Source organism: Sinocyclocheilus rhinocerous, unplaced genomic scaffold, assembly GCF_001515625.1.
Source record: "Sinocyclocheilus rhinocerous isolate Xijiao unplaced genomic scaffold, SAMN03320098_v1.1 scaffold3102, whole genome shotgun sequence".
Lineage (NCBI taxonomy): Eukaryota > Metazoa > Chordata > Actinopteri > Cypriniformes > Cyprinidae > Sinocyclocheilus > Sinocyclocheilus rhinocerous.
The window spans coordinates 6,735-18,710 of record NW_015654111.1 but is presented as its reverse complement, the minus strand read 5'-3'; the positions used below and the strand labels follow the sequence as shown (position 1 = coordinate 18,710).

The 11,976-nt window shown below is 36.1% G+C and overlaps 1 protein-coding gene across 1 annotated transcript in view; it reads right to left on the bottom strand.

The window, feature by feature from the left end:
- The window catches only part of LOC107716963 (cytoplasmic FMR1-interacting protein 1 homolog), a 31,809-nt gene extending 21,423 nt beyond the window's left edge, over nt 1–10,386 (bottom strand). Inside the window, exons 1-12 of the mRNA XM_016523604.1 lie at nt 10,265–10,386; nt 10,052–10,141; nt 8,310–8,387; nt 8,119–8,220; nt 7,851–8,032; nt 6,518–6,614; nt 6,123–6,251; nt 5,293–5,397; nt 5,027–5,118; nt 4,598–4,715; nt 3,016–3,138; nt 1,047–1,172 (exon numbers count right to left, since the gene is read on the bottom strand). Of these exons, the coding sequence (XP_016379090.1) occupies nt 1,047–1,172; nt 3,016–3,138; nt 4,598–4,715; nt 5,027–5,118; nt 5,293–5,397; nt 6,123–6,251; nt 6,518–6,614; nt 7,851–8,032; nt 8,119–8,220; nt 8,310–8,387; nt 10,052–10,141; nt 10,265–10,381 (1,359 nt within the window). The 5' untranslated portion in view covers nt 10,382–10,386. The remainder of the gene's footprint in view (nt 1–1,046; nt 1,173–3,015; nt 3,139–4,597; nt 4,716–5,026; nt 5,119–5,292; nt 5,398–6,122; nt 6,252–6,517; nt 6,615–7,850; nt 8,033–8,118; nt 8,221–8,309; nt 8,388–10,051; nt 10,142–10,264) is intronic.
- Between the last annotated feature and the right edge of the window lie 1,590 nt (nt 10,387–11,976).

Sequence of the window (11,976 nt, the reverse complement as noted above, 5' to 3'; positions counted from 1 at the left end):
ATTGATTTACATCACAAGCAGCAGAATTTCATCATAGAAATATCAGCATCTGCAGAAAACGGCATAATTATGCTCAGTTTGAGTCTCTAAATAAAATTGAGTTGTTTTTTCACCATATTCTCACTATATATGTGACCCAAAAGCAGTCTTAAGTCGCTGGGGTATATTTGTAGCAATAGCCAAAAATACATTGTATGTGTCAAAATTATTGATTTTTCTTTTATTCCAAAAATCATTAGGATATTAAGTAAAGATCATGTTCCATGAAAATATTTTGTAAATTTCCTACCGTAAATATATCAAAACTTAATTTTTGTTAAGTAATATGCATTGCTAAGGACTTCATTTGGACAACTTTAAAGGCGATTTTCTCAATATTTAGATTTTTTTGCACCCTCAGATTCCAGATTTTCAAAAAGTTGTATCTTGGCCAAATATTGTCCTATCCTAACAAATTTATTCAAATTTATTCAGCTTTCAGATGATGTATAAATCTCGATATCGTAAAATTGACCCTTATGACTGGTTTTGTGGTCCAGGGTCACATATACTAAACAATATCAGCCACTTAACACTGAACACTGAATTACATTTTATGAACATTAAACCCACAAAAGTTCTTGATTTCTAATCAAAAATCACTAATGTTAATTCAGTCATTGAAATGATTCAGTGAGTTCATTCAGAGAAGGAATTGTTAGGCTGATTCCAAACACAGGCCAACAGAGTTTAATACAAAATTTTAGTCATTCTAAATAAATAATAAAAAATAAAAAAAAAATATATAAAAATACAATAATAAATAAATTATACAAATTAAAATTAATTAAAATATATAATAATTCAAATGAATTCAAATGTATAATTAAGTAATTTAAGAAAAACCTGAATAAATTCATCATCCAATAAATCCACCTTATAGCAGTATATTAAATTTACAGTAGAGGTCATAGAGGTGCAATGGCTTTTAAAATGTTTGTGCATATATTTTTTGCTTATAATTACAATGCAACACAGCTGAGCTTTGGACCTGCAGGTGAACTGACCTCCACCAGAGCAAATTTCTCTTCGCTGGTGTAGTTGTATCTAGTGGCACGTTCATACTCCTCAGCATTGTCTGGGCATTCTTTGTTGGAGTATTTATCTGTGGGGTGCACCAACTTCCAGGAATACTGCAAAAAGAAAAACATTTTATAATCTTTCATGTATAATTGCTTATGATGATTATTCTGCAAGAGATGTAAGAAAATCAAATGTTATCTTCAAAGCTGCTTCACAAATTTCAGAAACTATGGTCCATCATCTCCATCCCTAGCCTAATTTGCTACAAATACCAAAACCCATTTTACTAATTAACAAGAATGGACTTGCTTCAGGCTGTTTCCATGGCAACAATATTTCACAAGATCGACAACATAAAATGTTTTGCTCAGAGGGAAAAAAAAAAAGTATAGCTGGAACTGAAAGAGATTCGATTGAAAGGTGAAAACATGGCTGGCCTTGTGGACCCAAAAAAAAAAGCACACCAGGGGAGTGACCCCGTCTATTCAATGAACGAGGTTCAAGCGCTGTCTTGAACGGTGAGTTAGTGATACTGGAAATTAAAGGTTAGATAGTCTTTAGTAAGCTGGCTTTCCTCCTGATGAAGTACAAGGTGTGAATGACTGTCCTTGTGCAAGGACTTGACGTTTTGAGTAACTCAATTCAACAGCTTTCAGAGACTGGACACTTCTCTCAGACAACACTCATTAAAAGAGCTTTTGACAGGCTGGTATTTGTTATTGCTGATAGAATGTTACAAAGGACATAGCAGGTTCATTAATCTTCCTTTGGAGGACTGTATACTTCATGCAGAACACAAAAAAACATTTTAGAGTTGACCGACAAGCATCTCAAGTGTGTGCAATATGGTTTATTTTTCTTCCATACTCTTAAATCTTTTGTAAAGATATGATACTTAAAGAAAAAGACACAGTAAGACTGGAAATATTATGTAGCTTATTACAGGCATGATGAGCAAAATTTGCTCATTGTTGACGCAGAAATAATGGAAAATTTTAAATATTTCAACATTATTTATAATGCTTAAAGGGGTGGTTAATTGCGATTTCACTTTTTTAACATTAGTTAGTGTGTAATGTTGCTGTTTGAGCATAAACAATATCTGCGAAGTTGCTCTGCACTATCCTCTTCAATAGGCTCAAACTGATAAGCAATATAGACAACGCCATTGTTTACAATACAACCGGAGCACATGCCGCTGAGGTGAGGGGTGGGACGATTAGACGCGCACTAGAGGCGGTTTAGCCATTCACAACACACTGGGCTAGCTAACCAATCAGAGCCCATCGCCTATTTCTGAGGGAGGGGCTTCATAAAAGCAGGAAATGATCAGCGTGTTTCTCAGAGAAGGGACACAGCGGTGTGAAATAAAGGTAAATTATGTGAAAAATAATGCATTTTTTAAAAAACGAAGCATTAACACATGTTAGACTGCACCCCATAAACACAATCAAGCCTAGAAAAAAAACCACTGAACCACCGCTTTAATATTTTATTATACACCATAACGTACACGGCAATACAATCTTTATGAAATTAATAAATGAATAAATAAATAATAATAATAAAACTAACATACAAAAACTTTTCCAGGTTTTGAACCCCAGACTTTAAATGTTGTCTCAAACTTTTGGACCTGATTGTATGTAGTTTCGCACATCTCAATTGCAAGCACAGGTAACCATGGCTCCAAAATTCCTGAATTTAATTCATTTTGCACAAAACATTAATGGAGATTCCGTTTCAGGACAGTTTTTAGAATAATTTGACTGTTTTTGAGTGATTTTGGGAGCTTTGTCTTTTATCAGGCAAATATACAAAAGAACAGCATGAAACAAGGGATCCAGCCATGTGTCACCCACGACTCATCAAATCATCACGACTCAAAAGTTGGAGTTCACCTTTCCCTGGTTGGGGGTCTCATACATAAATATGAGTGACAAGTCCACTCACCACTTCCATGACCTGAGCGCTCCACTGAGAGAGCAGCTGCAGACCCTGCAGAGCCAGATCAAACAGCTTCCTGTATTCAGAGTCCGTCTTCTGAGCCTCCTGACGCCCTGAGCCCGTCACTACCTGCAAAAATGAGAAAAGGAGGCAAGTAAACAAGATAACATAACGTATAACACGACTACTATCATTAGAGAGAAAATGAGCAAATTAATGAACCACTGAAATCTCTTCACACAACCTAATGACAAAACTCCAGGATCCCTGCCGCATCTACAGAAGCAGGGGCTGCAATCGAAATGAACAAACACAGGAGGAAATGCCAAAACCCATATATCTGTGCATTTGTTTCAGCAGTCCAAGACAGCACAAGACAAGCACTGTGTGTTAAAACCCCTGACATCTGACAACCAGGGCTGTGGAACGAACAAATTCCTCCCTGTTTCTCCTCGTCACCGGGCTGCTGTCACTGATAGCGGACCCCAGTTGTCCTCTGGCTGCCAATACGTTCTTCTCATTACAGTGTTGCTGCCATGTCTTAATTCAATCCCAGGCTGGCCTCCTCTCCACACATTTCCATATTCTTCTGTAAGAATACAGCCCCTGTGGTTCTGAATGCAAATTTCAAGTTGCCGAGATTGAGCCTTGAACCCATTCAGCCAAGGAAATAGGGAATCATGTATGAAGCACGAGCTGCTCGTCCTCCCATAGCTAATGAATATTACTGAAATCTACTCAAAGGAGCAAAAACAAAGTGCAACGTAATCCACTGTAGCTTCTGATTCTCATTAAGCTGTATTATTCCAACCACTAATGCACTTCTAAAAGAGATTTTTCAGCATCCACTATGCTGAGGCTTATTCAGTTTAATTAGCAATTTTTACCATAGTTACCACTAGAGCACTAGTAGAATATACCATATGAACACTTTTTTTCCAGCAAGGATGCATGAAACTGATCAAAAGTGACAGTAAAGATTTTTACATTGCTACAAATAAATTTTATTTTAAATAAATGCTGTTATTTTGAACTTTCTATTTATCAAAGAATCCTGGAAAAAGTCGATCACGAATTCCACAAAAATATTAAAATTTTTTAATAAGAAATGTTACTTGAGCACAAAATTAGCATATTAGAAAGATTTCTGAAGATCATGTGACTTACTGACGACTGGAGTAATGGCTGCTGAAAATGCAGCTTTGCCATTACAAGAATAAATTACATTCAAATAAAAACAGGTATTTTACAGTCTCAGCATAAGAGACACTAAAAAAAAAAACATTTGAAATATATATATCAATCAATGTGTCAATATATATGTCAATACTGCAGAACATTACTGCAGCCAAAATTTTGATTTAAATCCAATCCAGATAAGCAACAACTGCTTTAATGTGATGCTAAACAACAGAGGTCATATGCTCGGAAATAGAAAGTCATTTGGCATATTAGGTAATAGACATTTCATCCCCCAACGTCATTGGCAGTATGCGTCAGTGCATGATGACTGGGGAGTCTGCACTGCATTTGTTTAGAAAGACAGCGAAGAAAAGAAAGTGTTTGCTTTTTTAAAAGCCTCTCTCACCTCACTGTTGCTGTAGCGAGCCAGCTCAGAAATGAAACGCATGTGGTCTTCACGGATTTGAATCATCTGCTCGCAGATATTATACTGTGGGCTACTGCCTGCAGACATGCACGACCACCTAGAGGATGGGGGAGGCCAGGCAATTAAAAAAAACATGGAAGGGTATAGTAAATAGAACAACATTTGGCTATTTTCATTGCATATTTCCAATGATGCTTTTGATCACCAAAAGCAATTTTTGATTTTTTTTTTTTTCATTTATTGCAGTGTATTGGAAAAGCCAGTACATTATTAAAAATATCTTTAAAAAATATAAAGTTTGGAAGGGCAGATTTACATTTTGGGTTATCTACTCTTTAATTAAAGTAAGCTAAAACACATCTGCATATACAGTGTTCACATTTAAGTATGGCATCCTACAACACCCACCTGGATTTGTTTTCCTCATAGTGAGCGCTGGTTTTGATATAGCGGGCCAGCTCAATCTGCATGTCACCAAACAGAGGCACTACCTGCAATTGCTGTAGGGGTAGGACAGAATGGCAAATCAAATTAAAAAGCACCTCGGGCGATCCCAACACAAGTGAAGAGACAGACTGTGGTTTACACCAGGTTTTAACATGCATCTCAAATGCATTTCCATTTCTGAAGGTCAGAGATTTCATATTATCAAAAGCACACAGACAGACACACACCTTGAAAAACTTGTCAATTTTCGTGAGGTTGATTCTCTTCTTGGCATCCAGTTTGTAGATGTTGCTGTTGGTTCCATCCATGAGATAAAGACCAAAGCCCATCACCTACAAGACACAGTCATACCAAACTATGGGGAAAACTTTGTGGGAAAAAAATCCTTAACAGTATATAGATTTTTACATAGTAATCTACTTAGTAACAGTGACTGCTTGATTATGATACATAAATATCAAGATTTACATTTAATATGGCAAAAAGATTAGCAAAAACATAATACTATCCTTACCTAGAAACACAGTGGCACTTTGTTCTACTTTTTTGTAATTGTAAATGTATCGTTTAAAATTTTGGGGGAAGTCTTTTTTTTTTTAAATAATTTTTTTGTATTCAGCAAGTATGAATTTGATCAAAAGTGACAGTAAATACTTTTGCATTGTTATAAAAAAAAATGTAATAAATGCTGTTCTTTTAAAATTTCTATTCATCAAATAATTCTGAAGAAAATGTTAAATGTTTCAAACAAAAATATTAAGCAGCAACTTTTAATATAGATTTTTTTTTAAACTAAATTTGAGCTCTAAATCTGCATATTAGAATTATTTTTCTGAAGGATCATCTGACACTTAAAACTGGAGTAACGGCTGCTGTAAAATTCAGCTTTGCCTTCACAGGACTAAATTAAATTTTAAAATACATTAAAATAAAAAACATATTTTAAACTCTAATAATATTTCACAATATTGCTGTTTTTACTGTGTTTGTGAACAAATAAATGCAGTCTTGGTGAGCATAAGAGATTTTGTTCAAAAACATAAAAATATATGCTTACTTTGAGTAGCATGTGTTTCTCATTGGGGGTGAGATACATCTTGTTTTCGTAGTAATCCACACACAGGTTAACAATGTCTGCCAACAGCTCATCATATCCGCTAATCACCTCAAGCTGCTGCTGTAGGGACTGAAACACAGATGCTCGTCAATATTAGCAACTCATACACAGAACATGTCTAAAGCACTGCTGCATGTATTTGTGTTTATTATGCTGCTGTGTCCAGGGTCTTGAAGTCAATTTAGTGAATTTCTGTTCAAGAGATGGTCTACATTAAACACAAATATGTCTTCACTACAGTTGCAAAACAAATCAACACTGCTTGTTTGTTTGGATACTTTAGTCAATACATTTTCTCAGTATTAAGTGTTAGTTTACAGATTATGGTGTGGTACCTGAGTTATCTTGTTATGGTTGGCCAGGAACATGGATAAGTTCTGAGATTCCTGAATGGAGGATGGCTCTGACATTTTCCTCAGGAACTGGGCAGCTCTGATGGACAGAGAGAAAAATATTAGCAAAGAAAAGAAAGACTGACACAGAACATATCACAATTAAGCCAGCTCAAGCACTATATGTCACTATGACAAACAATTAAGCATAATTCAGGCCAAATATAAGTATTTGTTGGATTCTTTTTTAAGAAAACAAAAATGTAAATGACAAATACAAATATTGTCTGAAACTTATTAAAAATATGTTGCTTTTGTTTTTGTGGTGGGGACAGTGTAAATGTTGGCAGTAAGTCTGATCTACTGGCCAGCAGGGAAAAACAAAAAACCACTGTAATGCTGAGACCTAGAAAGAAAAACACAATAAAAAAGACAGCCATAGAGACATAGAAAGAGACAGCAAGAGAGTGACGAGAAAAGTGTCATGAGGTGGAAAACTGGATAGGTGGTTGACAAATTTGACATTTCATAAAGTGTGTTCAGCAAGTAGGCACACTGAAAATAAACTTAAATCTATGCAGATACACCAACTCACACGAAAGGGATAAAAAAAACTAGACCGCTCTAGTGTCTTGATGACACATAGATGTGCAGCATCTCTGTTCCATTTACCATAACTTTATTTTGACACTGTGGACTCCTGTATGGCTATTTCAACAAGTGTAAGATAATGAGTATGCGGCTAATGAACAAGAATATATCACTAACAATATCCCACTACACTGCTTCAGCTTGGAAAATGGTGCAGACTTGAGCATTTTACAGTCACAGGCTAAATATATATATTTATGTGGTGTATCTGTATATGAACATATACACACCAATTATCAAATAGAGTTTGAAATGCAAGTTATTCATGTGATGGCAAAGATACATTTTCAGTACATTTCAGTTTCCACTGTCAGATGATCCTTCAGAAATCATTCTAATATGCTGATTTGGTGCTCAAGAAACATTTCTTCTTATTATTAATGTTGACATATTTGTGGAAACCATGATCATCTTTTTTCAGGATTCTTTGATGAACCGAAAGTTTAAAAGAACAGCATTAAATTGAAATCTTTTGTAACATTTTAAATATATTTACTGTCAGTTTTGACCAATTTAATGCATACTTGCTGAATAAAAGTATTAATTGGCTTTAAAAAATGTCTTACTGACAAATACAAACATTTTCTGAGTTTGAAATGTAGAATGACTGCCATCTACAGGATGCATGAATTAATGACAAGGCTAGATGCAAAACTGAGGCTCGCAGAAAGCAGTCTGTGGTTACCTCTTGTAGGCGGAGTGATCGTTTTTGACACTGCACTTCATGTTCTTAAGTTCGTCCAGCACGGCAAACATGTTGATGAACTTCCCCAGCGTGAGCAGATAGGCTTCAGACACAAAGTCCTTCCTCCGCTCGGCGTGACACAGTCGACGCACTTCCCCGCAGAAGCGATCTATTGCTGTCCTCTGAGAGTGAAGTAAAATGAGAAAGAAGCATTAGTGCATCTTACAACATCTTGTATTAAAATCTAGAAAATAGCGTTAATCTTTACCTGAAAGTACATGAAGTTCATTAGTTTAGTGACTTCAGGCTCAAGCACCTCTACTGTCTTCTCATAGATCTCCACCCTGTTGGGCTGTTCATTACATTTCACCTGAGAGAAGGACAGATGGAGAGGGTCAAAACAACACTCACAGGTGGTGCTGTGAGTTTTTTGACTGGCTTTAGGCGTGACTAATTTACCTGAGGAATAGCTCTTGAACAGCTCCTCCAGGTATACAGCATAACGGCATACTCCTGTCCTTCCTCTAACATCTCATTCTGTAACACACAGCAAAAGTTCTCCATGAAATTATAATACACTGGTGCAAATGAAAGCACACAGACTTATTCTACATACAGTGGGGTCCAAAAGTCTGAGGCCACACTGAAAAACCTGGATTTTTTTTCTAAATAAAATACAATATTAATTGATCGATTGATTGATTATATTTAAAAATGTTTTAAATTTTTTCCCTCAAAACATAGTTTTAGATTATTGCAAAATGTAAAACAAAAACCAATTAAAAAGTTACATGCAGACATGTTTAAGATTTATTCTACACGGTTTCTAGGTTAGAACTTTAAATTATACTCCAATAAAATAAATGTTAAAGGGGTCATATGATGCTTTTTTAAAGATCATTATTTAGTGTATTTGGTGTAACAGAATATGTTGATATGCTTTAATGTTCAAAAAACACATTATTTTTCAAATACTGTACATTATTGTAGGTCCTCTATGCCCCGCCTCTCTCAAACGCTTCGTTTTCTACAAAGTCCCTCCTTCCAACAAGCGCAGTCTGCTCTGATTGGCCAGCTGAACCAGTGCATTGTGATTGGCCGAACACAACAAGCACGCGTCGGAAATGTAACGCCCCTTACCATAATCACGAGCGTCAGCTTTCAAAGTAAATTCTATGCACAATCAGCTTGTAACACTCCAAAGAGAAAGGAAAACTTGAAATCGCATCATATGACCCCTTTAATTCATAAACACATTTTAATATTGTCAATTTTATAGATAAAGTTAAATTGTGATGCTAATTTAAAGGGGTCATATGATTTTCAGACCGATGAGTTTTGTAAAAATCGACGCGTTTCAAAAAGGCGGGGCATAGAGGAGAAACAATAATGTACAGTATGTGGAAAATAATGTGTTTTTTTTACTTTAAACCGCATAAACACATTTCATTACACCAAATACACAAAATAATGTTCTTTTTAGCAGCATCATATGACCCCTTTAATATTCAACATTTTCAATTAAAAAATAATTAAACAATACCTAAATAAGTAAATAATGCAAAATAAACAGATTTCTGCACTAGTGACCTCAGAATTTAAGCCCAATGTATTATTACTTTAAATGCAGATTCTACAATAAACCTTTATTTCATGTTGAATAAATTGCCAGAGAACAGATTAACCCATTTAATCTTAAAATCTTAACAACTCTCTAAAGAAACTTTGAAGAAAGTCTCCCCTAGAGTAACAAAAAAAAAAACCTTTCACTTTTTCATAGACACTCTGAGACTTTGTGTGTGTGTGTGTAGCACCACACTACTTCCACACACACTCTTCATTTCCTCAATGATGTCAAACAGTCCCTCACAGCTATTACCTCTCACTAATAGAGCACACAGCAGTTCACATTCAATACAAAAACCATTCAGAGCGGCCCACTCCGCTTGGCCAGGCTGCTCAAATAAGCATGGTGAATGCGGACAATGAGAGAGTCTAATGGGCCCTCTTAAATCCATTCAAGCCCCTGACAGACTCCTTTAGCAGGACTTCCAGAGGGCTGGCTTGATGGACTCGTTCGGACAGTCAAGGTCAGCTTAACGGAGCTGTGACAGAGTCAAGGTTTGGTGATTTAAAGAAGGTTAGCTAGTGAAGATAGAGTTGAACAATTGCCTGTTTGTGTGGAAATGTTAAGATCTTACCATGCTGGAGTGGACGGTGGCCTGCTCAATGTAACGGGCGATGCCTGTCACAAAAGCATTGCGGTCCTCAAAGTTGGTGTTGAAGTTGGGCTAAGGGTGGTAAAAAGAAAAAGTCTGGTTATGCAAGCACTGTTTGTACATCTTGTATTTTGGGTTTATATGTTTTAAAATACACTGAAGATCTAGGTCAGTTGCTCTCAGGTCAGTTGTTACCTGGTAAATGAGGGAGGAGGGCAGAGGCTCAATGCAGGGCTGCTGATCTGGTAACGGCAGCTCCTCCAGCAGGTCCACATTGGACAGAGCATCTTCCAGAGTCACTGTGGACGCCATCACTCTAGAAGAAAACACATAAAACACATTTGAGGCAACTGGCTATGTTCAGGATAACATACTACTAGTACTATGAACAAAATATGCATATTTGTCAGAATGTGCGGTATTTAACAGAGCATCTAGCAGGAATACTGTATATCTCAGAATGCAACGCACTTGACCTTCCACTTCAAAAGTGATGAATGAATCAGAACAATACCACTCACAAGTTTTGCTTGACTTAATATTGGATCATACGGTCAAAGACGTTTAATATTTTAAAGGTGAGTCAAAGAAGCAAAATAACCTTTTTTTTATGACAACTGAAAACCATTCAGTGGTGCTACTGTTTGAAGCACTTATTGTTGCATACTATTCAAAAGTTTGGAGTCAATAAGGTTTTTTTTTCTTTAGTTAAGAAAATAATTATTCAGCAGGCATGCATTAAATGGATCAAGTGACAGTAAAGACTTTTATAATGTTACAAAAGATTTCTATTCCAAATAATTGCTACTTTCTATTCTTTAAAAATTCCTGAAAATAATGTCTCATGGTTTCCACAGAAATATTAATCAGCACAACGGTTTTCTACATTGATAATAGTAAATGTTTTTGAGCATCAAATCAGCGTATTAGAATGAAGAATGATGGTCACTGAAGACTGGAGAAATGGCTGCTGAAAATTCAGTGTTGCAAATACAGCAATAAATTACATTTAAAATATATAGGCTAATACAACAGAATAGAATATATATATATATAGTATCTCACAGAAGTGAGTACACCCCTCACATTTTTGTAAATATTTTATTATACCTTTTCATGTGACAACACTGAAGAAATGACACTTTGCTACATTGTAAAGCCGGGAGGCTTGTGACTGTCCCATTGCCTGCTGCGTACTGCGTACGCTCTTCTGTGTCAGCCGCGACACAAGGATACGTTTTCTACGTGTATTTACGCTTTGATTTGAACGAAAACAGCGCATCCGTGCAGCACGGCTGACACCGAAGAGCGTACGCAGTTTGCGTTCAGTCTGAAGACGAACAAAGCTTTTACGGGTTTGGAACGATATGGGGGTAAGTGATTAATGACAAAATTGTCATTTTGGGGTGGAGTATCCCTTTAAATTGTAATAATAATTCACAAATAAATGCAACCTTGGTGAGCAAAATAGACTTTTTAGAAACATATAAAAATTGTAGCGACACAGTGTATACTAGTTTCATATTCCCCCAATCAAACTTTAGGCACAGCTACTCATTACTGTTGCACCATTTTATAATAATATTCATATCAATAAGTAAGATTAGTCTTCAGAAATCTCCTCCAGGTTGCTCTGTACAAAACACAGCTGCCACTCTACAGTTTTGATTTCAATATGGCAAGCATCAATACGAATTAAGTAAATGTTTGGAAACCATGGCAACAGAGCAAAAGCAACTAAGCAAGTAAGAGGTTTCATAGTTGACAGGAAAACAAACAACTGAAAAACTCTCCCTTATCGATGCAACTGGGTAACTTTTTCACACCTCACAGTGTTGACTGTCAGAATGAAAGTGCCCTCCTCCTTCCTCTCTTCCCCTTATGGGGTAAAACCTCATACCATGTCC